This window comes from Podarcis vaucheri (assembly GCF_965113315.1).
Source record: "Podarcis vaucheri genome assembly, chromosome: 1".
Classification (NCBI taxonomy): Eukaryota; Metazoa; Chordata; class Lepidosauria; order Squamata; family Lacertidae; genus Podarcis; species Podarcis vaucheri.
Window position 1 is genome coordinate 50,541,582 of NC_138759.1, and position 27,860 is coordinate 50,569,441.

Below are 27,860 nucleotides of genomic sequence, written 5' to 3' on the forward strand. Positions count from 1 at the left end.
ATTGCATTACAATGGTGCCAGCTCTGCCTTCAGGACTGACTCCAGTCTTATCTCCGGTGGCATGTAATATCTACAGTTGTTAGATTTGGGCTAAGGTGCTATCAGTATGCTGATGATGCTCAGCTTCTTTTTGCTATAATATCTGAATCAGAAGAGGCTGTGAAGTCCCTGGGTCATTGCCTGGATCCAGTGGTGCAGTGGATGAAGAAAAACAAGCTGTTGAATCCTGGCAAGACAAAAGCAGTATGAGAGAGTAGCCAGGTCTGAGAAACTGGTCAACTGCCTACCTTGGATGGGGTTGAACTCCCCATGAAGGAGCAGGTTCACAGTTTGGGGATGCTTCTGAATCCAGCTCTGTCACTGGAGGCTCAGGTAGCCTCAGTGGCTAGAAGTTTGTTTTATCAGCTGTGACTGGTTTGACAGCTATGGCCTTGCCACAGTAGTTCATTCATTGGTTACTTCAAGATTGGATTACAGCAATGCACTTGTATATGGGGCTTCCCTTGTGCTTGATCCAGAAGCTACAGTTAGTGCAGAATGCTGCAGCATGATTGCTAACAGGGGTGAGGCCTTGTAAACATTTAATATCTTTTCACAGATATCTGCACTGGTTGCTGATTTGCTGCTGGGCCAAGTTCAAGAAGATTGCCTTACCCCACATGTACCCAGATGACCTCTTTGATGAGTGGAAATAGCACTACCACAGGTGCCACATAATACCTGTTCCGCAATGTTTAGATTGTTTAGTGTGGCAGCACCTACATTTTGGAATTCTCTGCCTACTGATCTCAAGCATGCACCTTGATTGTATTCTTTTTGGCGCCTACTAAAAACATTCTTGCTTAGACAAGCCTACCCAAGTGCTTAGAAAGTTGACGCGAATTTAACCTGTTTTAGTATTTTTACTTTTTGTATGCGGAGGTGCTAAAAACTATGGCAAGCTGTCTCCCTAGATGGTTTGTGGGTTGTCTCTGGTTCTGGTGCAGGTCAAATACATACAGCCCCAGCTCCCTCATTCTCTTAGATACAGGCAGATGGCTAGGGCAGCTCGGAGGGGCCTTTGCACAAATGTGTGTGTGTGCAATGGTAGAGGCCTGGCTGGAAAGCTTAAAGCCTGCTGCTGCTGCTACATGGGAGACAGATTGAAGAAAAGGAAATATGAATTGGCTCCACCCCGTAGCTTCAATAATTGCAGCTAGGAGTAGTTAAGAGCTAGATAAAGTCCTAGATCTAAAAGAAGTGTAGATTTGCACTCGCTGGGCAGATTCTGTTTTGATTTGAAATGTTTGTTTTGGGCTTCTCAGAAGTACATAAAGTCAAGAAACAGGAGTGGGGAGTGTTGGCCCAGCACACTCTGGATGAAAAAACAGCACTGCTTGTATTTCTGTTTATTTAAAACATGTATGGACGCGGGTGGCGCTGTGGGTAAAAGCCTCAGCGCCTAGGGCTTGCCGATCGAAAGGTCGGCGGTTCGAATCCCCGCGGCGGGGTGCGCTCCCGCTGCTCGGTCCCAGCGCCTGCCAACCTAGCAGTTCGAAAGCACCCCCGGGTGCAAGTAGATAAATAGGTACCGCTTACCAGCGGGAAGGTAAACGGCATTCCGTGTGCTGCGCTGGCTCGCCAGATGCAGCTTTGTCACGCTGGCCACGTGACCCGGAAGTGTCTCCGGACAGCGCTGGCCCCCCGGCCTATAGATGTGAGATGGGCGCACAAACCCCAGAGTCTGTCAAGACTGGCTCGCTCGGGCAGGGGTACCTTTACCTTTACCTTTAAAACATGTATACACCACCCTTCATCGTACCAGATTTGAGGGCAATATACAGAGCATAAAACAATTCAATAAAACTCAGTCTAAAGATAAGAGCAACTAAGCAAATCTCAAAACTGACATTAAAGTGCCTGGGTAAATAATATTTTTTGCCTAGCACCTAAAAGATGGTTGTGTTGGCACAAGGAAAACATATTTGGGGAGGGTATAGCCAAACCTGGGGTAGCACAGCTGAGAAAGCCCTTGCCCTGAGTGATGTCAGCCTCAATTCAGAAGGGAGAGATCTTTCTCTCTGCTCTGCATAAGTGCCTTATGCCAGTCTTATGACTATGGATGGAGGACATGGCATTGTTTCTCACCCCATCCCCTTGTGTAGTACTAGAAATTCAGGCATTTAAACAATGTTGCCATTGGAGTTGGGGTGCAAACATCACATATTTTCATCCTATCAATAAAAGAGTGCCACCAACTGGACAAATTGTGCTGCTGAAAATTTCATTCATGATGCGCATTGTGGATTCTTGGTGAAAAAGGTTTATGTATAGATACTTTACTATTTTAATACTCTGTAGAAATAGTGAAAATTGGGAGATTCTGTTACCATTTCCCCATACCAAATTATAAGAGTCAACTTGAATTTATGCAATATCTGCAGTCTTTTCATGCCTCCTCAGTACTAACTCACCTGGTGAGCACTAGTTCATCTTCGGAATTTGATTGCCTTCTGCTTGCTGGGCGTGCTGAAATGGCTTCCTGGGAGGACGAAGAAGCTGCATGTGCAAGCACCATCACATTTGGCAATGACTGGCTTGAGCTGGAGGCACAAATGCCCATGGTCACATAGTTGGGGCGATTGTGAAGGTAAATTGATTCACCCCTTCTATTCACCTGCAAAGAGATAAGAGGTTATTTTAGGCATATAAAAAAAATATTATTTCAAAAGCATATGAAAACACATTGTATTGCAATTATGATATTGGAAAGGGAAGGAAGGCTCAAGAAAGATGTGTATGTGAGAAAAGAGAAGAACTTAAGTCAAAAGCTTGCAAAACTAACATAGTGGAAATGTTGGAAGTAGCTTCATGTGTGATGCTGGAAAACCCAATGACTGTTATCCTGCAGGCAGGGTGGATAAAAATCTATGTTTTTTTTAAAAAATAAAATGGATTTTTTTTATTTCAATCAGATTTTTAAAAATTTCAATTGGCTTTATAAAAATAAAATGCTTTTGGAGGAAAAAATCTTTCTAAAGATAGTTTTCTATTTAAGTTAAATTATAATCCAAATGATTTGTTTTTAATTATGTAGCATGAGGCTTTATATGGAATGTTTAAATTTTTTGGTAAATGAATTCCATTAATCCATTCAAAATGTCATGCTCTTCCAGAGGTTTCTGTAAGATTATTTGGGGCAGTTTTTCTAACAAGAATATATTATCACAGATGCTTGTTTTTGCAGTTCTCAAAAGTGTGAATTTGTGTCTGCAGAGATAACATGCCTTTTCTTCACAGGAAAAATGTTATAAAATAAACATACAGAGTTGAGGGGAAAAACTTAATCCCATTGTTCCTTTGCAAATTTCTTTACACAGAATCAACCCCTTACTACTTAAATGCTAAGTTCCGTGTGAAGCAGTAAAAATGAAAGTGCAACCTTATGACCAGAATACTCCACAAGTCTTGGGATCTTTGTTTTAATAATTGTGCAAGTCAGTTGCATGTCTGTGCAACTCAAGACTTGAGGCAAGTGCTGAACGTACTTCAGGGCTGGCAACCTCTTCCCAATCCCACTGGGTTCCAACAGCTGCACTGATACTTAACTGTACAGAATAGGCACCTGAATGTAGAAGCAAATCCAAAGGTGTGGTGGTGGAAATAGTAACTGGGATCTGTCTTTGGTGAGACCTTGAAGTGCTTGCCAGTCAACTAATAAGAGTTCACTGGTTCCAGGCCCTTCTTCCCAGGGCTCACCTGACATTGTCCAAGCAATAAAGTCTTTACCTGGAACTTCAGTCCTGTAGCAGGAATCCCTGAAGTTCTACTCCAGTCCTTGGTTCTCCTTTTCCAGCTTTCCACCAGCCTGTTTCTCCTTGACCTGTTCTTTGAGCGAGCCTGTTCCTGCCTAGGCCTACCAACTGTATCTCTCCCCTCCTCCCCCCTAGAAAAAGGAAGACCAGCTTCTCTAAAGCCAGAGCTGCTGGGAGATATAGCCCCTATAAACAGTTAACTTACGAAACCTCACAATAATTTAATAATTATCTGTCTATGTATTTCTAATAGTATAACCATATCAATAATTTTTGATATAACTGTAAAAACTACTTTGAAAATTTATTATTCAAAAAATGAAACCTTATAGCAGCAAGAATGAGTCTTTCTGTATACAAATTATTTAAATCAATTTAAATCATGATTTAAATCAATTTGATTTAAATCAAATCCAGCCTGCCTGCAGGACATCAACATTTACACTATCTGGTTCAACATTCTGCACTTTATGTATGTATTTATTTCATACAATTTATACACCACTTGGTTATGAAAAAACTCAAATCAGTTTACAAAGGATAAACTCCTGGTTCAGCTCAGAAGTTCATTGCCTCCATGATAATCAGACATCCCTTTGCACTACACATTTGGCAGGTCATAAGCCTGATTTGTGTAAGGCATCAGGATGATTGAACCACAAATTCTGGTTCAAATCTAGAATGGAGATATGACCCAGACAGTTGACACAATGGGAATTCAGAGTCTGCATGACCACAGGCAAGTTACCCCTGCTGTTAATCATCCTGGACTTCTCAGAAGCATTCAATACTATCAAGTATGTTATGGCATGGTTTTGAGCCACCTTGCTGAGATGGGATGGGAAAGGCACTATTTTGCCGTGGTTGCCATAATCTCTGGAAAGCTGGTTTCAAAAGGTTCTGTTGTACTCTGTAGCTATTGGTTCATGGCGTGCTGCAGGGAACAACCCCCTCTCCCATGCTTTTTAGCATCTGCATAAAACTGCAAGAGGAGGTCAACTGCAAGAGGAGATTTAAAGTAAGGTGTCATCAATATACTGATGACACCAGTTCTATCACTCTTTCCATCAAATCTCAGGAAGATGTGCAGGTCCTGAACTGGTGTCAAATGGACTTGACACCGGTAAAGAAAAATCCAGTCTGGGATCAGGTGTATTGCCTGTTTGATATTTGGTTCTTATTTCTTATTTATATAATACCATCTGCATAGAGCAGATTCATAGAGCAGACTGTTTTCCCCCCATATGAATCTACCTGAACACTCAAGTTGGCCTGGGGTATACATGTTTGAAGTATGCCAGGTTGTCAGTTGAGAGAGGCTCTTTCTGATCATGGTGCCTAAGCTGTGGAAAGTTTTTATCAAGGTCCTACTGGTCCCATTATTGTTCTCCTTTGTATGGCTGGTGAATACTTTAAGGGGGCTATTTGAGAGGGCTCTTAGGCTGGGTAGAGATAATTTAGTTACTATTGCTTTGGATTATTATTTTTTACTTTTTTATTCCAAGCAGTTCTACATTTTTAAAAAACCTGTGTTGTTGGCCATCTTAGGGGGAGGCTTTCAAAGAAAAGTTGGGTAAATAAAAAAATAAGAAAAATCACCTGTTGATGGAGCTCTTGTCTCCGCACACCCACTTCTCTGTGGAGCTCTGCAATTCCTGTAAAACTAGATCTGAGTTTCTAAGCCAAAACAAGCCCCAGGGGTAATCTTTTCAGGCAACCAGGGCAGTTAGCCTTGAAACTTAACTGAAATTGAGCCAGACACTTTGGAATTTATCCACTGGAATTTCCCCTCCCTCTCCTCCACCCATATACTCCTCTAGTATCCCCAAATATGTTCTGGAGAGTTGAGGAACTGCCAGAGCGGATTTGGGGGGTGCACAGGGAGAGGGGAGGGAAGGAAAGTTCGCTTGCGCTCATGGAAGTCTATCTGTATCTGTAGGTACTAAGTTTTAGGCTGTATACACATTACCACTTCACTCTGGCTTCAGTGCACACCTACCACTGGTGTTTGAATTTGTGTACACATTTTCCCTCAGACGCTCATGAGACAGCTTCATGAATAGAAATTGGGAGGGTTGCAGGCATGGTAAACTAGACTCTGTTTTCTACAGTTGAGTCTGTGGCATTTGTAGGCGTTCATGCTCTGCTCAGTTGCCAGTCTAAACAGTAGTATTCTAAAAAAATTAGTTACCTGAACAAAATTGCTTTCAAACACAGGAGCAGATCTCAAGGGAATATATTCTCCCCTTTCAAGAATTTTTTTAAGATCTCCCATAATAGGAATGTGAAATGCAGATTTGGTGTGTTTAGTGGGCTTCTTAAACTCCGGTTGCTTTTACGCCTACACATAAGACAAGAACAAAATGACATTGGAAATTAATAAGAGACAGCATGGAAAAAAGGCTAACTCAGAATAGCATAGAGAGCTAAGAAAATTTATAAATCTTTGCCAGGCACATAATGTAGTGAAGTTATGACTATTCTAAATTACTGTATGTTCTCAGGAGCCTTTCCCATAGAATCATAGAACTGTAAAGTCAGAAGGGACTTAAGGGTCATCTAGTCCAGCCCCCTCAATACAGGAATCTCAACTGGTCATTCAATTTTTTTCTGGCATGGGTTGAGTCCTGGAACATCTATCAAAATGTGTTGATTATTTTTTACAGTTTCATCTTAGTAAGTCAGATACGTTTATTAAGGATACTACACATTTCATTCAAATAATAGAACAAAGTACCGTATTTTGCACCCCATAGGACGCACCGGCCCATAAGGCGCACCTAGTTTTTTGGGGGGGAAATAAAGAAAAAAAATTATTTCCCCCCTAGGCGCGGGGCTAGGGTGGGGGAAGCCCGAGCTTCCCCCGACCCCAGCCCCAAGAACAGGCTGCTCTGCCCAGCGTGCCGGGGCTTCGGGATAAGAGGCAGCTCTGCGCAAGCCGGGGGAGGGCTCCTGCGGCTTGCGCGGAGCTACCTGAAGCCCCAGCACGACTGCTGAGCGTGCCGGGGCTTCAGGATAAGAGGCAGCGCTGCGGAAGCCGGGGGAGGGCTCCCGCGGCTTGCGCGGAGCTACCTGAAACCGCGGCGCGACTGCTGAGCGTGCCGGGGCTTCGGGATAAGAGGCAGCTCTGCGCAAGCCGTGGGAGGGCTCCCGCGGCTTGCGCAGAGCTACCTGAAGCCTGGAGAGCGAGAGAGGTCAGTGCGCACCAACCCCTCTCGCTCTCCAGGCTTCAGCGAAAGCCTGCATTCGCCCCATAGGACGCACACACATTTCCCCTTCATTTTTGGAGTGGGAAATGTGCGTCATATAGGGCGAAAAATACGGTGCAATGATGGAATCAGATATTCTAGTCACTTTAGATTTACAGTCTTTGTACACATCTATTCCCTTGGATGAGGCGAGGTTAGTTCTTGAGGATACTCTAAATGCTTGGAAGCCTTTTGACCCCCTCCCTCCCTTCTTCCTGATGAATAGGCTTGATTTTAGAAAGGATTTCCCCCACAGATTTGATCACAATTTTTATTACAAAATCAGAGTTTTTTCAATGGGTTCACCATTTGCCCCTAGTGAGGCAAATTTATTCATGTGCCAATTTGAAAAACAATGGGTTTTGGATCCCAACACTAACCCTTATTTCCATGATATTAAGTTTTTAAAAGGCTATATAGATGACACATTTAAGATATTTTTCCAGTGAACAATTGGCTTAATTTAGTTCATCCAACAATTAAATTTAGTTTGCAACATAACAGATAGGCCATCTCTTTTTTAGACATGACTGTGTATATAAGCTTCCAAAGGGCAATTGGGCGTTAAAAATCATACTAAATCTGCAGATAAACATTCCCTTTTAAGATATGAGTCCTTTCATTCATGACACTTGAGAGACAGCCTCCCAGTCAAATGATTAGAATAAAACAGAACTCATCTCAACCTGGGGGTTTTGTTCAGGACTCCAGAACGTTATCTAAAGAAATTCAAAATAGAGGATACCCAGAACACATTATCAACAATACAGTCCAGAGGGTGTATTAATAGGGAGCAACTTTTTCAAAAACAGGAAATAATTAAACAACAGAGGATAACATTCACCTTTGAGTTTTCTAGCTTATCTATGAAAATCAAAAAGTTAATAAACAAACATTGGCACATCATTCAACACATCCCCAGATGTGATCTTCCCTCTCTAATTGGTTGGAGAAGGGGCAAAACTATTAAAGAATCCTTAGTCATATTCTATTCTATTCTATTCTGTTCTTCAACTGGAAACATCTCCCAATGCAGTTAAGGGTCATTATAAATTTGGGCACTGCAGGGTCTGTGATATGTTACTTAATGTTAGAGAATTTCAGGATCCACAGTCTGGACACATTTGGAAATTGAACCTTTTTGCAATTCACCTGTCATCACGGATCATGTATGGGATTATACGCCCGTGTGGCAAAATGCATGTAGGTGTGACACTGAGATGTGTATGGATAAGAATTCTGGAACATATATATATAGAATTAGACAAAATACTGTGGATGCACCCTGGTGCAACACTACATTGAATATGGCCATACAGATTAGGATATATGGCCATACAGATTAGGTCATCCAGCTCACATTTTACCAGCTTTCCTGCAATAATATTGTGGAGGTGTTTGTCAAAACTTTACTGAAATCAAGTTACACTACATCCACGGCATTCCCTTGATCAAACCAAGCTTGTAAGAGGGTGGGGTGCCTTCTAGCTTTGTGCTAGTTGCTGTGAATAACTAGAGCAAGAATGAGGGCACATTTGCCAACTTCTACTTTTAACTATGGATCGCTATGACAACTCTCATTTTGCATACCCATGAAAAAGAGGACATGTCCTGGAAAAAGAGGACATATGGCAACCCTAAAATATGTTACCAAGGGAAGGAGATACAGGGCTGGTGACAAGTTTTGAGGGCTTTGGGGCATATTCACCTAAGATGGTCACTGTAATCTAGGGGTTGGAGGAGACATGGTTCGTAGGGGTAAGTGGGATATGCACCTCAAGTATGCATGTTCATGGCCCTTTGATGAGGGCAAAACCAAAATGGCAACATTGGCTCTCAGCAAGTGGGAAAGGTGGAAGAGAAAGGACAAGTGGGCTGTTTAGCTGGCCTGGGTTCTTGTAAGTACCTGACTTTGATAATTTTAAGCTCAACCATGGGAAAATACTAAGTAACAATGTTGTCTCTGAAGCATGCAGTAGGTGTAGTTTTGATCTTGTATTGTAATCAGTGAAACTCATAAGTCTGATTAGGCAGATAAAAACAATTAGCTTACTGGGTTTTTAAAACATTATTTAACTAAAAATAAATAATAGGTTGGGCCAGTAAGCAGTGATGTATCCCTTTAATTGCAAACAGTAATTGTGCTACTTATCTGATTCCCAATATTACGTACTTTCGTCTAATATTTTGTCTCCCTAAAGGAGCTTCAGTATCTTATTCTCTTATTTTAGAAGAGTAATGTCTTACATGGAGGGCCAGACCAAAGGAAACATGTAGCACCAACATTTGATCCAAGTCAAGTAGCATGTGTTACTTTATAGAGTTTCTCTAGGCAATGGCTGGTATCCAGAAGTGAGGTAATGCCATGTCACAATAGGGGCAAACTATAGAAAACAGAGCCCTGAAGCAGTGTCATCATAGTGCATGGCCTAAGATAAGACAATAGAACATCAGTACACATAAGAGACATGAAAAAGGCTTTCAGAGAGAAGGCTAGACTTGAATCCCTTTCCCTGACATCCTAATTTCTGGGTCTAAGGAATATTCTCTTTGTGTGGGAGCATTACAATACACAGCTGTTGCCTTAAGTAGTATAGCTGAGAAAGAGTTTTCCATTTCATCCTGCAGCATCATAAATAAATGTGTAATCCCAGTTGGTATTGCATTCCAATTCTTAAGCAAGAATCTTGCTGCAAGATCGGGAGTGCTGAATTGGGTTTGTCTACTGCAAAAAGTGGACCAAACAAATTTTCCCATCATCCCTAGCAAATATGTGGTTGGGGTGGGTTCTGTTGTAATTCTTGGTATTGTTAATTTTTTATAAGTAGACTGAAAACACCACACCCTTCAGAAACATACTATGTTATCAGATACAGTTCTAGGAAAGGGGCACAGTCAGGGTGTGATGGGAAAGAAATAGGATGTTTAATCTATGGACCACCATCTCGGCTTCTAATCTATAATACATGCAGCTATTCTAGTGCAAACTTGTAGGTCTACTATTTTGTAATAAGGCTTCAGTGGCTCAAATCCTCACTCATTTGTAAAGTTCATTTTGGTGACCTTGATCCAATAATAATAATAATAAAAATAAAATTTATTTATATCCCGCCCTCCCCAGCCGAAGCCGGGCTCAGGGCGGCTAACAACACTAAAATAGTGCAACATTTTAGTCTAACCTATTTTATAGGCTTTTTGTGAGGATAAACTGGATCCCTGTATGTCACCTTGAGCTCCTTGGAATAAAGGTGGAATGCTATTTAGTTTTTATTTAAATATTTCTATGCCATTTTTTGCAAAAACATTTCAAAGCAGTATGCATCAATTTAAAACAATATAACTATTCAAGAAATATAGACATCATAAACTAGATTAAGAATAAACAAAAAATGGGTGAGCTGGTGACATACATGTGATTTCAAAAAAATAAGTGACATAGCAAGATAAACCTGCCCACCTGCCTGAAACAAGACAGGGCATGCCTGTTTGTTAGTGAAGCTAATTCAGCTATGCATGTGTGTTAAAATTGTGATTTCTTACTAAATTTCGGTATTCAGTATTTTTAGAGAGCAACTTTCAAAATATGCTCACAAAATCAGTTGACTAGTTTAGATTTATAGTTACATAACAAAGATAGTGATTAATCAGAAAGGTTAAAAATTCATAATTTTAGTTCTGAAAACAACAGGCATTTAGAGATAAAATATCAAAAAAATTGAGGTGATAAATATATAACCAAATAAATACACTTGCCTGTATAGTTGCTTGTGTAGGGTGCTGGACTTGCTTTCACTCTTAACAAAAATCTAGTTTTCTTAATGCAGAAGATTGCTGAGGATTGGTTGGCTGATAAAATTAGAGTTGTAAAGTTGGCAAGCTGCATTGGCATTCCATGGTTTCTCCCCAGAAATGCCAAGCTCCTTTTAGTCTTTCATGACATCAACTGGACGATGACCTCTGTCCTCAAAAGGTCCTCCTTGACCTGGTCAGGAGCAAATAGTGTACAAGTAACAAAGGTTTGAAAACTAAACCAACCTCCCCTGTCCCAGAAGGTTCTGAGGTAATAATACCTTATTAGCATATTTCAGTCAAGTAAAGGAGTCATTACTGTCTTTGCTTTGCAGCCTTTTCTAGGCGAGGATAAGGAGGATAAGGAGATGTTGTAAGATGCAAGCAAAACACCAGGGCACATCACTATTTCCTGATGTAAAATTTTAAATATTCTGGTGCTGTATGCCACATTTGTTAATATGGCAAACCAAATTTGGTGACAGACACCAGACTTTGTGAAAAAATAAAAACAGTAAAAAAAATTGTAAGCGGGAAGTTAGAGTGGAAAAATGAACAGAAAAGTGTGTGTATATGTGAGAGAGAGAGAGAGAGAGAGAGAGAGAGAGAGAGACTCAGACGCTTGAACACACATTATGCTATTCAGAAAAGACATTTGAGGTTCAAAATGCAGCTTTGAAAAATAGTCAGCACAGCAGTGATACGATCTTGTTTTCATCCTGTCCTGAATTCCAGAATTACAGACTCCTGTAGAGTAGATGCCAGTAGAAATTTAGAATAATTAACAACTTCTAGAGATCTGATCAGCATCAGGCTAGAGTTCCTCTTGCTGAGCTCAAGAAACGATATCTGTATTGAATTGTGCAGCAATCTTTGTTATTGACCAGAGTTTCCAATTGTCTTTTCTATTATGGGCCATCAGCCTGCCCCTTACATTCAACCTCCTTCCAGGTCTGTCAATGTCATAGAATTTACGAGGATTTTAAAAAGATCTTTTTTTGTTCTTTTTCTTTAGTGTAACTGGTTTATTTAGTGTAAAACTTGACCATTGTTCGTGTTTTACTTTTTGTTTTCAGCACAGCATATTCCCATCTTTAACTGACTGACAAAATAGTGCCTTTTCACATCTCTGTTTTCTCCTAGATATGTCTCTAATATTGAGCCATTACTTCCCAAAAGCAAAATTGTCATTTTCCTTTTCTTCATCCACTATTTTTTCCAACCAATATTCAAATGCAGTAATTGTTTGATTCAACTGGGAAGTGTAGTCAGTTATAGGGTATAGAATATGACTACAGATGACTAGCAAGAATAGTTTAGAAAAATAATGATCCAAAATGGTGGATGTGAGACTTAATAGTACATTATACGCTATACAAGTGCAAATATGCTGAACAATACATAACTGGCATATTTTTGTGGATGGGAGAGAGATTTACAGGCCCCAGGGTAGAAGTGACCTCCTCTCCAGAATAGAAGACTATGCTATTACATTGGCTAATATCTTCCACACACCATATGCAATTAATGTAAATGAAAATTGGGCTTGTAATCAGTAAGATTTGGTGTGGTGGTGTAAAGCCAGAACTAATTAGGAACTGGATTTTTATAAATTTAAATCTGTATTGACATCACCAATGAATGGCTAATAAACAATTGGTGGAATATCATGTGTAACAAGACTAACATTTTCAGTTAGCAATAGACATAATTATCATCATTTGAGGCAGATTTGACTAAATCCTTGATAATAAATCTCTTAATATTCTGATCAAGCACATGGCAATTCTTAGGAGTTTAAGAAACCCCCATCAACCACCTTCTGTTTTCACAGCTTTCTCTGACAGCTAAGTTGAAGAGTTCATTACGTTTGTGATTTTCACAATAGCACTGGACAGCTTTCGGATGATAATTTTTAGCTCTAGCCATTTCCCATAAGCTTTGAACTAATGACAAATGAAAGACTCGACACCTATTAGCAAAACCCTTAGTCATCCAGTTCTCTAAAGGTGATGTATTATCTCTTTTATGTGACATGAAGGCTGACAGAATTTAATATCCTTCTACAACAGAGAATGAAAAATGAAATTGTTGTAATAAGAGACTAAGAAATAGGTTTAGAAAAAAAGCTGTTAGGTTAGCTCATAATTCTGCTCACTCAGAAGATAGTGTGGGAAGCGTTCCATAGATGAGTCCTGTGTTTAGGGTAGTAAGGATTTCGGTACCAGCTGACCCACATGCAGAGAGGGCACAGCTAGATTTGCAGAGCTTCATGAAGAGAATTAAGAACTGCTGAAAAGCATTTTGAAGTATTCTCATGACAAATATTACAAAGAAGAGGACAAGAAGGAGAAAAATCAAAGAAAAATTGAGATTATAGGAAAATGTCTATTACTTCATCCATTTAAACATATTTTAACTTTTCTAGTAGTTACACTAGATTGAAACTGGCATATGCATTCTTTTGACCAGGTCATGTAGAAGAGCAGCAGAATCACTTCTACCATTTTACCTAAAACGTATCTGAGTAAAAGGAGCCAAAGGTGCCAATATTATGATACTATATATGCCAGATAAAATTTGTGCTACCTATAGTTTAGAACCCAAACCATGGTTTAAAAGAAGAGTGTCCACTTTCATCTCTTGTCTGCTCAGTACTCCAGTAGATGCAGAAAAGCAAAGATCAGTTGTATCCAATGTGCCCTGAACGGAATTCTGCTCATGAAATGGGAATTCTACTTTTTACCTCTAACTCAACTGCTGCTGCTTTTGAGGGCATGTGTGGGGCAGCAGGGGAGACGAGAGGAAGTGCATTGTGCAAGTGGAAGTCACTTGCCTCCCAGAACAGGAATGTTGGATACTGCACATAGCACAAACTATAGTTTGCAAAACTTTTTCAAACTATGGTTCCTGATTCTGGTTTCCTAGCAAATAGCAAACAATGGTTGGTCAATTTAGATGGCATGTTAAACAATAGAACATACTTAGGGAAACCCACCCTAAGGTAATGCATCCCGTACCCAAGAAATTGCAAAGGAAGCTATTAAAATTCAACACACAAACTATAATTCAGAAGCAGCCTGCCATTACTATCCTAAATGAACCAAAGAATATAACAATTCTTTCTGCATAACATGCACCATATGAGCATAAACACATGAATACATTTGAAAAAACACTGTCAGCTTCAAAGTTGTAATAATTCTCTCCAAGGCAGCCAGTACATCATCTAGAAAAAAAAGAAAAGAAAACCTAGGACCAGTGAGATCTATCAGCTGGAATCAGGTGCAAAGATATACACTTAATTAAATAGTTTTGAGCTCAGTAATTAGTTTTGAATACCAAAATGAAATGATCTAAACACAAATTCATTTCTTGTTAGACCCAGTGCTTTTTACCTCTACTCCTAAACATAAAGGTAAAGGTAAAGGTACCCCTGCCCGAACGGGCCAGTCTTGCCAGACTCTGGGGTTTGTGCGCCCATCTCACATCTATTGGCCGGGGGCCAGCGCTGTCCGGAGACACTTCCGGGTCACGTGGCCAGCGTGACAACGCTGCTCTGGCGAGCCAGAGCCGCACACGGAACGCCGTTTACCTTCCCGCTGGTAAGCGGTACCTATTTATCTACTTGCCCCCGGGGGTGCTTTCGAACTGCTAGGTTGGCAGGCGCTGGGACCGAGCAGCGGGAGCGCACCCCGCCGCGGGGATTCGAACCGCCGACCTTTCGATCGGCAAGCCCTAGGCGCTGAGGCTTTAGCCCACAGCGCCACCCGCGTCCCACTCCTAAACATACCCCTAAACATTTTGTGAATCTAATTTTGGACTCATTGAGGGGCGGTATGTCAATATGAGTAGGAAAATGAGAGTACCCCATAACATTTATTTAGAAAAAAGCACTGGTTAGACCCAAGCTTTTTTGATTTCAGTAGAATATTTTGGCGTGTGAGTTCAGTATTTCATGTAATCCCTGTTTCTCAACTGTTTCTTCAACTTGGCTCCAAATACTCCTTCCACTCTGCCTGCTAAAACAGCCTTATTTGCATTGATCTTGTCTTGGCCTTTGAACTATGAATTCACCTCCTCTTGGTTCCTCTGCTTGGCTACTTTCTGATACGACCTTCCTGGTTATTCTTGTTGTTCACCAATGTTCTTGATTAGGCAGAGAACTGCCCCTTTCCCAAGGCAAGACAGCTTTTATTTTATTTATTTGTTAAATTTCTATACTGCCCTTCATCCAAGGATCATAGGGCAGTTTACAGTATAAAGTCACCTTTTCTACCGAAGATAAAAGTGCAAGGTTTCAACCTAGTTTTCATCATGTGAACCCTTACATTCCACCTGGTCATCTGGGAATTGTGTTGGGCTGCTGTTGGGCTTCCAAGCAGATAGTGCTACATATGTAGCTGGCATAATCTTGGCAATGATGGCAGATCTAGGGTCATTGCACTGTTAACTTGAAGCATGAAGCTGAAAACGAAAGTTTGATGCCAGACTTGTATTCTAAAAATATTAAAAATTAGCAATAGGTGTAATATATACATGGTTCACCACTGAAAAGGGCTAAATGTGTGGAGATTAAAAGTCCCGTTTGCCTGGTCACCATATTTGCACTGTCTTTGTCTTCTCAATATTTTCTTCTTATTGCTGACACAAAAAATGATCACACAGCGGGAAAGCATACTTTTCATTGGATCATCTGGTTTTTTTGGCATTGTTTTGTGCAGTCATGCATTCATGAAAGAGTTGCTCAACGGTACAATGCATAGTGATATTTTTATAAGTTAATATTATAGGGAGAAGCATAGCCCCACTAATAGCACAAGGGAGGAAGTAGTGCCAATGAAGATTGGGAGCAGTTTTTTCTGGAAAATAATGAACAACTATTTGTAAACATGTGCTTCATTTCTAATTCAGCAGTTAAGATACAAAAGCAGTACAAATCCTGTGAAAGAAACACCATGTACATCTTGAGCTGTCTGAAACTGTAACATAGCCAAACTCTCAGTACACTATTGGGCAGCTCACTGATGCCACAATGATGAGTGTACCTGAAACACTTTTGCCACAGCTTTTCTCTGCACTAAGCTTCAAGTATTTTATAGTCATAATAAATATAGTTAATGCAGAAAAGAGGATGGGTAGATTATCTAAATTATAACCATAAACAAATAAAAGAATGAATTAGGTGCCCTATGCACCAGACAATATCACACACACCTGACAATGCTATATTCACATCGTTGGTTTATGTGATAGTTGTACTGTGTACAGGGTACTTTTTATGTGAATTTTTTTTTAAATAAATATTGTTAAGAAGGCATAACAACAGTAAATCTATTTGCATGAAGAACTCAGATGAAAATCTGTTTCATTATTCTACATCTTAAAGGCAATTCTTAAAACCGTCTGCCTGAATTACTTACATTTTTTACTTAGTAACCTGGAAATGCATCTATTTTAGCCTAGTGACTTTTGGTATACACTATACTTTAGTTGCAGCAAACTGTTTCCAAAATAAACAATTGTAAAAGTGAAGAGGAAGTTGACAGAAAGAGTAGTTGTGGCAATCAATGATGCCATTTCTACACTTGAATCTCAGCTCATTATTTCAGGACTTAATTATCTACATGTGTTAGCATTGTGTCTTAGAGCAATGATGTCAATTTCTTAGGACCAAATGTTTTAATTAAATTAAATCTCAATGTTAGAGACACATACTCTATATAGGTGGCATTGACAATTGCCTACTTGGATTTTATGAGCTGGATCCAAACAATCCTGTGCATAAGCACTAAGTGCAGGATAGTAATGACCAAATTCCCTTTCCAGCTATGTCCTCTTCTGCTAAGTTTAGCCTGACTCCATAGTATCCCACAACACCCAGGAGTGTCTTTTTTCAGGGATGTAAAGGACTGGATGGGGAGCACCCAAGTAAGCACTGGTATGTGTGTGGTAATCTGCATGCGGTCCTTTGGATCCCTGTCTATTTGTATACATCAGTGCAACATATTCACTGGAATTTTGTCCAGGGACCCCAGTCTAAGATTGCACAAACAAGAAGATAGCACTTCATATTTTTTTAGAGAGGTCTCTGCAAAATCTCCCCATTGCCATCCTCTTTGCTCAAATGTGTTCTTTAACCATAAAATCCCCACCTCCCAAAAAGAGAGTTCTTTTCTCTTATTAAACAACAAGGCTAACACAGTCACCTTTTAAATAATGATCCAGGATTTTTTTTTATTCATTTAAGTTTCAGTATCATTACAGAAAATGTTATGGTACAGAGTTGTTTAACATTAGTTTTATTTCTTTTCTCATTTAATTTCCACACGAATGCTGGTAACACTAATATCTGTACAAGATCAGTCTTTGATTTTTTAAGATTTTAATTCTGTACATTTTTAAATGTATTGGTTAAAAAGGCTGTCAGCACTTAAGGAAGCAATTTTTGTTGTTTGTTTAAACAAAAGGTATCCAGTTACTGCCCAATAGTACTGAGCTGGGTGGCTGCTGGGATGACAGATATCCCTGAACGCGCAGCAAGGGGTGAAAACCTCGGGGCTTGGTCGGGTTCCCAATGCAGCCACTCTGCTTTTGGCACTGTGCACATCAACACGAGATACAAGATAAAGAACAAGCAGAAGCTTTCTGTGAAGCGGTTATGAAGCATACTAATAAGGGAAATCCAAGTGTTGTCTACGCTAGTATAAATAAGCAGACAGCCTTGTTTTAAGAGCATAAGTAGTTGTATCTTAAAGATGAGAAAAAACACAAGTTCTGCAGGCACCTACCGCTGTCTACTAAAAGCTACCGCTATCAGAACTAGCATTGAACACACAAAGCAATTGCAAGAAAGGAAAAAGTTGCTTTGATATAATCAGAATAGATTTCTTTAAGATTTGTTTTTAAAGTTTTTTTTAAAAGGTATTTATTTAAATTCATTTGAAATATAGTTCAAGGTGTTGACTATACTGATCAACTTTTATCCAAATCAGAAAAACTAGCTGTGCCGTTGCATATTACAGGATACAGTCAATGATATGTGGACATGCATCAAAACTTCTCTCTTGCTGGTGACATCATAGTCTTCCAATGACCATGACATCAACCACCTCGCCCTTATGAAGTTCCACATACTGCTCTGTCTTTGGAGGTAGCATCAACAGTCCATTGGCACTGCGCATACTCATCAGACGACTGCTCATCTGGTTCCCTACAGAGAAGCAAATAAGTCTTGTTAGCAGGGTAAATGCCACAGAATTGTGCAGCGTATGAAGCCAGTTCCCAAAAATTAATTTTAAAGCGACAATGGTCACAAATGGTGAAGCTCTGTTGTTTGAAGTAAAATGTGGACAATATCCAGGAAATAGATCTCTCTTTCCCTCTTAGAATTCTCATGCAGAAATGCCTTTTGACCACATCTTTTTTATTTTAAGCTTGTACATTTTAATTATCACATGCACCACTTTCCTAGTTTATCTTCCAAATAACCCCATACTGAATTACAATCTGCACTAGGGTGTGTCAAAACTGAACTACTACAGCCCTACCCCCAAATTTGTTTCATATAACATTAGCCTTAACATTTAACATATACCACTCAGAGATGATAGTGTTATTTTTTGTTGTTTCATATCTAAGATTATAAATAGTATTCCAGAATCTGAACACTGGTGTGGACAAAGCAGTTCACATATGAGGTTCCTGTGCAATTTTTAGCAATGGTTTAAAACCTTCTAGAACTAAATAAGCCTCAAAGAATACACTCAGAATCTAGATATATTTTTCCCATTTCCAATATCAAACTTAGATATTGAGTTTTATTAGAAAGGAAGCTTGAGTTTGAAATGGGCAACTTGTCTAACATATGTCAGCTTTTTCTCCTGAGCTGTGAAAGGTTTTAAAAGCTTTTAGCGTCTCTCATTAGCCCAGACATTGGGTAGAGGTAAAATGGAGGCTCTCTCATTGGAAGTGACATCACAGGTAATGTCCAGTAGTTGTGTAATACCTCACACACTCCTAAGAAGAAAGTCTTGAGGTGCTGACAATGAAGGGAACTAAAATATTGCTAGAAATGATACATTGCAGTCTGAACGCTAGCAAAAGAAAGAAAGCCTGAAGGGAAAATATCTGTACTCCCCTACAATGTACAATGAGTACAAATGGATCACTCCCAGCCAAACTCAACTCAAGACTAGGGCTTTTTTTCAGCCATAACTCCCCAGAACTCAGTTCCACCACCTCTCAGGTGATGTCCGGCACCTCTTTTTCTAGAAAAATAGCATTGTTCAAGACCTAAGTGAGCACAGCATGCCAGTGAAAATGGGTGAAGCTTCTAGGTTCTCAAGATGGACACAGTGGCCATGAGACCAACGCAGTCTTCGTCAACCAGATGTTTTGGATTACTATTCCCATCAGTCCCAGCCAACATCTTGAGGGCACCAGGTTGGTGAAGGCGAGTCTAATGTCTATTGTTGCTGTCTTGAGCACATTCTTGAGGAAAGGTAGTGTGTGCATGTATGTGTGCATTTGTATCTATATACAGTGGTACCTCGGGTTACAGATGCTTCACGTTACAGACTCCGCTAACCCAGAAATAGTACCTCGGGTTAAGAACTTTGCTTCAGGATGAGAACAGAAATCGGGCAGCAGTTGCACGGCGCCAGTGGGAGGCCCTATTATCTAAAGTTGTACTTCAGGTTAAGAACAGTTTCAGGTTAAGAATGAACCTCCAGAACGAATTAAGTTCTTAACCCAATGTACCACTGTATATGCATCTCTAAGTACACACACACACACACACACACACAGTGGTACCTCTACTTACGTTCACCTCTGGTTACGTATCCTTCAGGATACGTACGTGGCAAACCTGGAAGTATTTTTCCAGGTTTTGCTATGCGTGCATGCGCAGAAGCGCTCTACCGCCGCACACACATGCACAGAAGCGGTCCCTCCGGTTGCGGAAACCTCGGGATCCAACCGGAGCTCAGGGACGGATCCTGTCCGCAACCGGAGGTACCACTGTATATATTTCTCTGTATCTATCTGTATATTTTAGGGGTAGTAATATGGCCTGCTGGCCTGATGTGCATAGTTTGTGGCCTTATTATCTGATAGAATATTTTTTCTTTATATAGCCCAAACTCCTTCTGAAATAGTAGTCATGCTGGCGGTAGTAAAGGTAAAGGGACCCCTGACCATTAGGTCCAGTCGTGACCGACTCTGGGGTTGTGGTGCTCATCTCGCTTTATTGGCCGAGGGAGCCGGCGTACAGCTTCCAGGTCATGTGGCCGGCATGACTAAGCCGCTTCTGGCAAACCAGAGCAGCACACGGAAACGCCGCTTACCTTCCCGCTGGAGCGGTACCTATTTATCTACTTGCACTTTGACGTGCTTTCAAACTGCTCGGTTTGCAGGAGCAGGGACCGAGCAACAGGAGCTCACCCTGTCGCAGGGATTTGAACCGCCGACCTTCTGATCGGCAAGTCCTAGGCTCTGTGGTTCAACCCACAGTGCCACCCGCATCCCTGCTGGCGGTAGTATCCATGTTCAAAGAACAGGAAGCAATAGTATTTGAAGATTTTGCTTCTATAGTGTTAAACAACAAAACATTGGGAGGGATTCAATGTTCTATTCTGATTGTTCCATTAGCGCAAGCATTTTGGCTTGCCAGACAGAACAATCCCCCCTCTCCTACCCTGCATGCCGTTCTGTGGGTTCTCCTATCCATCCATATCAAACCTTGGGGAGTGCAGGAGGAGGAGAGGGTGGAAGCGATGCTGCACAAGTGAAAGTGCTTTCACAGGGCTTCTGCTATTGAGATTCATTAGTGGAATCCTGCCCATTATTTGTGAAAACTAAAGTACAGTGAAACCTCGGTTTTCGAACGTAATCTGTTCCGGGAGACCGTTTGACTTCCAAAATGTTTGAAAACCAAGAATCAATGGGCTGGCTGCAGAGTCAATGAAAAAAAAATTCAAAATGCACCTCGGAAGGCATGCAACTTCCAAGATGCGTTCTATGGCCTTTGAAACTGGTGGGGTGTGTGTTTTGTTTTTGTTTGTTAGTGTATTTTTGAGATTTTATATTGTAAACCATCCTGTAATCCTTGGATGAAGGGCAGTATAGAAATCATCATCATCATCATCATCATCATCATCATCATCATCGTAGCTTGTGGGAAGGTAGGTTGGGACTACCTTTCACATGGTACATGACCATCACAAGTAGAGAAAGCACAAGTTTTTCACGGTTCCTTTCATTTCTCCATATTCTGCAACCTGTAAACCCAGTCAAGGAGCACAAGAAATAGAAAATCATAGTAAAGAGCTAACCTGTACTTTGTGCCCAAGGCAGTGGTTCTTGGTGATGCCAAGTCAGTATGCACCGATGATATTCTGGACGAGGGTCCAATTTCACATCACATGATAACTGTGGAAAAGCATGCACAGAAAGAAAATACTATGTCATGTACAAAGTTTGCAGGGTGGTTAATACAATGTTGGCTGTTTATTGAACAGTCATTTTGATTTGTTTGTTGGGAAGTTATATGACATAATGGCAAGCAATTATTATCTCAGTTGCTGTGTTTGTAGCGCAAGAGCACCAAATCCACTTTAATGGTGCAGCCTGAATTTCCCCATATGTGATTGACACCATGTGCAAAAACGGCAGGAATCAGGAAGGGGGCACACCAGTGACTACACAGAGTGCCTCAGAAGCTCGTTGTATATTTAAAAACTCACCCTGGCTTTTATGATAGTGGGACGAGGATCCAGGATTCCCTGCATCTTCCTCAGTGCTGGGACAACAAAAAGATTGCAGGTAACAACTGCTGACACAGGATTCCCTGGAGGAAAAAGAAAAAACCCACAACAGTTGATAGATCAGCAATGTAGAATTATTTAGGGAATGACCTCCCCCCCAAATGTTACTTTGCTGTACAGCTGTGCTAGGAACAGATGATATATTTTACCTGCAGCAGGGATAGTGAACCAGAGCCTTCCATATGTTGTTGGACAATTCTCATCACTGCTGACCATTGCCTATGCCTAGGGGTGACAGATGTTATAGTCCAAAAACATCTGGAAAGCTGCAGGTTCCCTTCACTAGAGCCATAGGCATTATTGCATATTAAAGATGTAACAGTATATAGTGCACAAATGCGAGATTACAAAGATACCGTATTTTTCGCTCTATAACACGCACCTGACCATAACACGCACGTAGTTTTTAGAGGAGAAAAACAAGAAAAAAAATATTCTGAATCAAATGTTGTACTAAACTATTTATTAAACAACCGGTATATCAGAATCATATTACAACCATGTAAAGTGAACAGCAGTCAACAGTGGCATTAAGAACCATCATCACTGTCATTAACAGTTCGAGTACTCTTCTAGTCTTCTGTGAACCCCAAGAACTCATCAGTGTCAGAGTCAGAATTTATGAAGTTCAGCTCCTCACAATCACTGGCATCACTTTCTTCGCCATCTTCATATAAAATGTCATCTTCTTTTGAATCCAAACCATTGCTAATGCCACATTTTTTGAATGACTGTGCAACGATTTCCTCCTTCACCGAGTGCCATGATGTTTTCACCCATTCACAAACTTGAGTGATAGTGGGCCTCTTCATTCGTCCAGTAGGTGTCAGATCATGATTACCAGCAGCCATCCATTTGTTCCACTCTTCTCGCATAAAGACCTTAAATGGCTTGTTGATGGAAACGTCGAGAGGTTGCAACTGGCTGGTAAGACCTCCAGGAATTACAGCTAGATGAGTCTTCACTTCTTTAAAACACTTTTTTGTACTTTCGCTAATATGTGCTCTAAACTGGTCCAGTACTAATAAGGCAGGTTTTTTCAAAAGCCCTCCAGGACGTTTGGACCACACTTTTTCAACCCATACTCTCATTCCATTTTCGTCCATCCATCCTTTCTCATGAACATGTACAACAATTCCTCGTGGAATCACTTCTTTTGGAAATGTTTTCCTTTTGAAAATTAACATGGGTGGCAATTTGGTGCCGTCTGCACAGCAAGACAACACAACCGTGTAATGGGTTTTCTCATGTCTGGAGGTTTTCACAGCAATAGTTTTGGCACCTTTCAGATCCACAGTCCTATTAGATGGCACATCAAAGGTTAGCGGGACTTCATCCATATTCCCAATCTGGCCAATTTCAAATCCATTTCTCTTCCTAGCATCAATTACAAATTTATGAAAAGACAGAATCTTTTATTCATATTCTTCTGGCATTTTTTGTGCAATTCTAGTTTTCGTGCGCATAGCAAGGCCACATCGCTTCATAAATCTGTAGCACCATGATGGTGAGCCAGTAAAATCATGAATGCCTTTCTCTAAAGCAATGCGTTTGGCTTCATATATTATCATTTTTGTGGAGACTGTGATGCCATTATTCCGGTGATGTGTGATCCATTCTTTCATGGCCACGTCCAACTGTGGCCACTTTGCAGCATGTCCACGAAAAGTGTGCTTATTTTTATCTGCTTTTTGCAGCTGATCCTCCTGTTTCCTCCAATCTCTTATCATTCTTTCTGTTGGAGGTGGCCCAAAATGTCTCTCTGCTGCTCTGTTTCCATGCTCCTTAGCATATTTCACTACCTCTAGTTTAAAAGGAATCTTATATGCTAGTCTTCTTTGCTTTATCATCCTTATCAGAACGGGGGAGGTTTTCTGCAAGAAAATACAGTTCTCTGCAAGAAAATGATGAAGGAACTGTCAGTAATGTATGGTATCTCCAATACAGTGATGAAGGAAGAGGGGAGGGGAGCTCACATTTCTCCTAGGCAAAGCAGCCAACTCCTATAGGCCTAGGTGCCTCCCCCCCCCCATTAATATTTGAGGGAGTCATCCTCCCCCCATGCTGATCGGCATTGCCATTCATATAAGGTACCAGTGTGCATGCATTTTGTCTTGAGATCATTGCAGTCTGTGAGATGGGGCTTACCTGTACCTGCCCCCCCATATTTTATTGAAGTTGGAAGAGGGAGGGAGAGCTCACATTTGTCCTAGGCAAAGCAGCCAATTCCTATGGGCCTAGGTGCCTCCCCCCCATTAAATATTTGAGGGAGTCATCCCCCACTCCCCATTGTGGTATGTGAGGTGGGGCTTACCTGGCTGCCCCCCAATATTGTTTGAAGTTGGAAGAGGGAGGGAGGGAAGGAAGAGAGAGGGGGAACTCACATTTGTGCAGCTGCCTTGCCTCGAATGAGAGCAGAAAGAGGAGGAGACACAGGGACACGAGCCTTGTAAGCCGCTTTGTTTGAATTTACCGGTGAGGTGCTGGGGGATGGACGGAAGGGGATGCCCTCTTTGTCCCTCCTTCCGGCTCATTGTAAAGAAAGCAGAGTAAGAGCTGCTTACATGTGTGTAAGGGAGAGCCATAGAGCAGGCAGACACTGAGAAAGAGAGGCTGTCTTCCTTCTCTGCTTTTGCACGCGCTCAGCTGTTGCCGGCTTCCAAGTTGCCTCTCTTCTCCCACCTCCCCAAAAAGCCATAGAACAGGCAAGCAAGCAAGCAAGCAAGCAAGCAAGCAGGGAGACACTCTTCGCTCAGCTGTTTTGCGGGCTTCCCAGCGAGGGAGGAGAGGAGGACAGGCTGCTGGAAAGCCATAGAGTGGGCAAGCAGGGAGACACTCTGCGCTCAGCTGTTTTGCGGGCTTCCCAGCGAGGGAGGAGAGGAGGACAGGCTGCAGAAAAGCCATAGAGGGGCAAGCAGGGAGACACTCTTCGCTCAGCTGTTTTGCGGGCTTCCCAGCGAGGGAGGAGAGGAGGACAGGCTGCAGAAAAGCCATAGAGGGGCAAGCAGGGAGACACTCTTCGCTCAGCTGTTTTGCGGGCTTCCCAGCGAGGGAGGAGAGGAGGACAGGCTGCAGAAAAGCCATAGAGGGGCAAGCAGGGAGACACTCTTCGCTCAGCTGTTTTGCGGGCTTCCCAGCGAGGGAGGAGAGGAGGACAGGCTGCAGAAAAGCCATAGAGGGGCAAGCAGGGAGACACTCTTCGCTCAGCTGTTTTGCGGGCTTCCCAGCGAGGGAGGAGAGGAGGACAGGCTGCAGAAAAGCCATAGAGGGGCAAGCAGGGAGACACTCTTCGCTCAGCTGTTTTGCGGGCTTCCCAGCGAGGGAGGAGAGGAGGACAGGCTGCAGAAAAGCCATAGAGTGGGCAAGCAGGGAGACACTCTTCGCTCAGCTGTTTTGCGGGCTTCCCAGCGAGGGAGGAGAGGAGGACAGGCTCCATTGCCGGCTTCCCAGCGACGGGGGAGGGGAGGACAGGCTGCTGGAAAGCCATAGAGCAGGCAAGCAGGCAGACACGCTGCGCTCCTCCCGCCTGCATTCGCTCCATAACACGCACACACATTTCCCTTTGTCTTTTAGGGGGGAAAAACTGCGTGTTATGGTCCGAAAAATACGGTAATTCATTTAAGAACTAGAGGTCCAAACATAAAAACCTTTGCATTTTGTTTTGGATTTTGTTTGTGTTATCCATGAAGGACAATTATAATTATAATTCAACGAACCTTACCTGGGAGTGCAAATATTATTTTTCTTACACCATCAATATCCAAAGTTGCAAAGGTTGTTGGCAACCTAGGGGGGAAAAAGTCAGCTGCTAAAACTATTTATTTAACAAAATTTGTATAAAACTTAATTGTAAACAGACCCTCTGAACAGTTTTTAACGAAACTATAAAAATAAAATTATACCTTAAAATTGTCAATAGAAATCAATGTTAAAAGCAAGTTTATAAATAGCAAAATCAGTTAAAAGAACTAGATATAACATGGGATGTTAAAAGAAGCAGCCCTGTGTCTCCTTCACCTATCTCCCCTGTAATGTTTAGTGCAACAAAATATGTGTAGTAAAGTTAATATGACTTTCCCTGTCCCCTCAAACAGCAGCCGGGGCAGAGAAACTCTCAATGTGATCATGATGTGTAATGGGGAGAAACTGAAGATGCATCCTGCTTTGGTTTTTTTATACAGTGATTGATTGGCAATACATCTGTAAGTGACAGGGGCTTAGAGTTGTATCTGTGCAGTGAGGTTAAAAGACTTAAGGAATGTTTCAGGAGGAAGGTAGATAAAGGTGAAGGACCCCTGGATGGTTAAGTCCAGTCAAAAGCAACTATGGGGTGCGGCACTCATCTCACTTTTCAGGCCGAGGGAGGTTTCATCCTACAGGTCTTTTCTCTCCCCCCCCCCCCTTTAGATCTCTCCTCTGACACAACATAGTTGTAAAATGTTCCTAAAGCCCCAAACCTGTGTCTGCTGGCATTATAGGAAACTCCTACCAGATCGGACTATTTTGCCTATCTATCCAAGACCATATCTAACTGGGAATTATTACTCACCCTGGTTTCATAAAAACCCTGCCAAAGTGAATCTGAGCGTGAAGATCAATGTCCAGCACCTGTTTAAGATAGTCCTGTTTTAAAAATAAAAACAAAGTTTTCAAGGTATTTACAACACCTAATTTTTCAAAAGTATTAATTAAGATATGTAGGATGACACCTTGTCCAGTCCTAGAAGTTTTATTTATTAAGTAAATTTGAATCCTGCCTTTCTATCAAACAGCACTCAAGGTAGCCAACAAAAAATTACAAATACATCAAAACACATAAAATATAATAAAATGGCAATCATAGATCTTTTATTACTGAACCCCACTTGTCATTCTAAGAAGTTGGATGTTGACGCTTGGGGGGGGTTTCAAAATTAATCGCATGTCAGAGTGAAGTTTACTATCAAAATTAACTAGATAAATCACTAGACCAATTAAGAATGGACATTAATTTCCACCCACAGAACAGAGGAAGAACAACTAATATGTCAATTCTTTCCATGTGGGCTAGTTCTGACCAGAATGATCCTTTGCCTGGTGTACTGAGATGCAAAGGGATCCTCAAATTAGGTGGGTTACTTATGCCACATTCTTAAAATTGTGGCCGCATTCTTAAAACTGAGGTATTCCAGAGTTATCCCATATTTAAAGGTTTTTCCAAACAATTATTGAAAATGTGGCACAGCTTCACAAGCTCATCTCACCACTTCTTCAATTCTATTTAGACCACAAAAACATTCTACCAGTATCTAATAGTTTGGGGTAGGAAGTGATAATAGCTTAGCAATGGGTCACATGACCCTGTTGCTCTTTGTCCTGTTAAACAAGAAGACAATCTATCTTTGGTTCTCTGTGACACAGAATATCTAAAAGACTAGGAGCGGTGAACTATGGTTACCCTTTCTTTTCTACATTTATTTCTGAATTTTACACCTGCCCTTCAATGACCAATTGATATTTCCAGGGTGGCTTACACAAGAAAAGAAAAGAAACAACAAATCCTTTAACCCTGGAAACCCTGTTCAGTACAGTAGAGTACAGCAAAAAAAATAAGGGTTTTTCTTTCTTAATTTGGAAACCTTTCAAGTGGCCTCCCCACAACAATAGGAGATCCAGACCCTGCTCAGATTTCCTCTGTTATCATTAGCACTTAACATTTCTGAATATGTTTATATGTTTCTCTTCCTATTGCTTCGTCTCTGGCTTAACTTCCCGGCCTCAACATAGTTTTTGCACATACCTTTTCACCCATGGACACACCTCCTGATGTGATGATTACATCAGCACGACTGATACCCTCATTCAAGGCATTAAGTAAATCATCTGGACTGAAGGAGAACAAAAGCAAGCAGGTTAATGACCATTAATTTGTACATTCCAACTACTTTAAAAGGGGGGAGGGGGATACATATCTGCAAAAACAACAACCAAAAAACGCAACCAAATGTAAACACATCTTTTTAAGCAGGCAGAACATATTCTCCAAGAGTAAAACTATCAAGAAACAGTAATAGTAGGCACAATATTTTGTTCGTGTACCGGAAATGTTAACTGAATGCACAAGCAATCTTGGTATACATTTAAGCTAGTCCAGACTAATTCTGAATATAGCAATATTAATGTAGTCAGTCACATAGTGCATTACAACAATTCAGATGGAT

General features: G+C 41.2%; 2 protein-coding genes and 1 long non-coding RNA gene across 27 annotated transcripts in view; 1 reads left to right on the forward strand and 2 right to left on the reverse strand.

Annotated features, from left to right (window-relative positions):
- The window catches only part of LOC309534965, a 20,158-nt gene extending 19,303 nt beyond the window's left edge, over positions 1 to 855 (forward strand). For both annotated transcript variants that reach the window (XR_014220933.1, XR_014220934.1), the window contains exon 3: positions 599 to 855. This is a non-coding gene — a long non-coding RNA (uncharacterized lncRNA). The remainder of the gene's footprint in view (positions 1 to 598) is intronic.
- The window catches only part of GARIN2 (golgi associated RAB2 interactor family member 2), a 19,441-nt gene extending 8,368 nt beyond the window's left edge, over positions 1 to 11,073 (reverse strand). Inside the window, exons 1-3 of one of the 4 annotated variants that reach the window (XM_082226635.1) lie at positions 10,796 to 11,073; positions 5,986 to 6,135; positions 2,454 to 2,656 (exon numbers count right to left, since the gene is read on the reverse strand). In XM_082226635.1, the coding sequence (XP_082082761.1) occupies positions 2,454 to 2,656; positions 5,986 to 6,069 (287 nt within the window). In that variant the 5' untranslated portion in view covers positions 6,070 to 6,135; positions 10,796 to 11,073. Of the gene's footprint in view, positions 1 to 2,453; positions 2,657 to 5,985; positions 6,136 to 9,289; positions 9,459 to 10,795 lie in introns of those variants that run through there. The other 3 variants (XM_082226632.1, XM_082226634.1, XM_082226633.1) reach the window with 3 other exon arrangements.
- A 5,963-nt stretch (positions 11,074 to 17,036) lies between these two features.
- GPHN (gephyrin) overlaps positions 17,037 to 27,860 on the reverse strand; it is a 241,340-nt gene continuing 230,516 nt past the window's right edge. For all 21 annotated transcript variants that reach the window (XM_082224534.1, XM_082224553.1, XM_082224548.1 and 18 more), the window contains 6 exons: positions 27,440 to 27,527; positions 26,210 to 26,283; positions 25,382 to 25,446; positions 21,580 to 21,683; positions 21,169 to 21,265; positions 17,037 to 18,044 (listed from right to left, as the gene is read on the reverse strand). In XM_082224534.1, the coding sequence (XP_082080660.1) occupies positions 17,911 to 18,044; positions 21,169 to 21,265; positions 21,580 to 21,683; positions 25,382 to 25,446; positions 26,210 to 26,283; positions 27,440 to 27,527 (562 nt within the window). In that variant the 3' untranslated portion in view covers positions 17,037 to 17,910. The remainder of the gene's footprint in view (positions 18,045 to 21,168; positions 21,266 to 21,579; positions 21,684 to 25,381; positions 25,447 to 26,209; positions 26,284 to 27,439; positions 27,528 to 27,860) is intronic.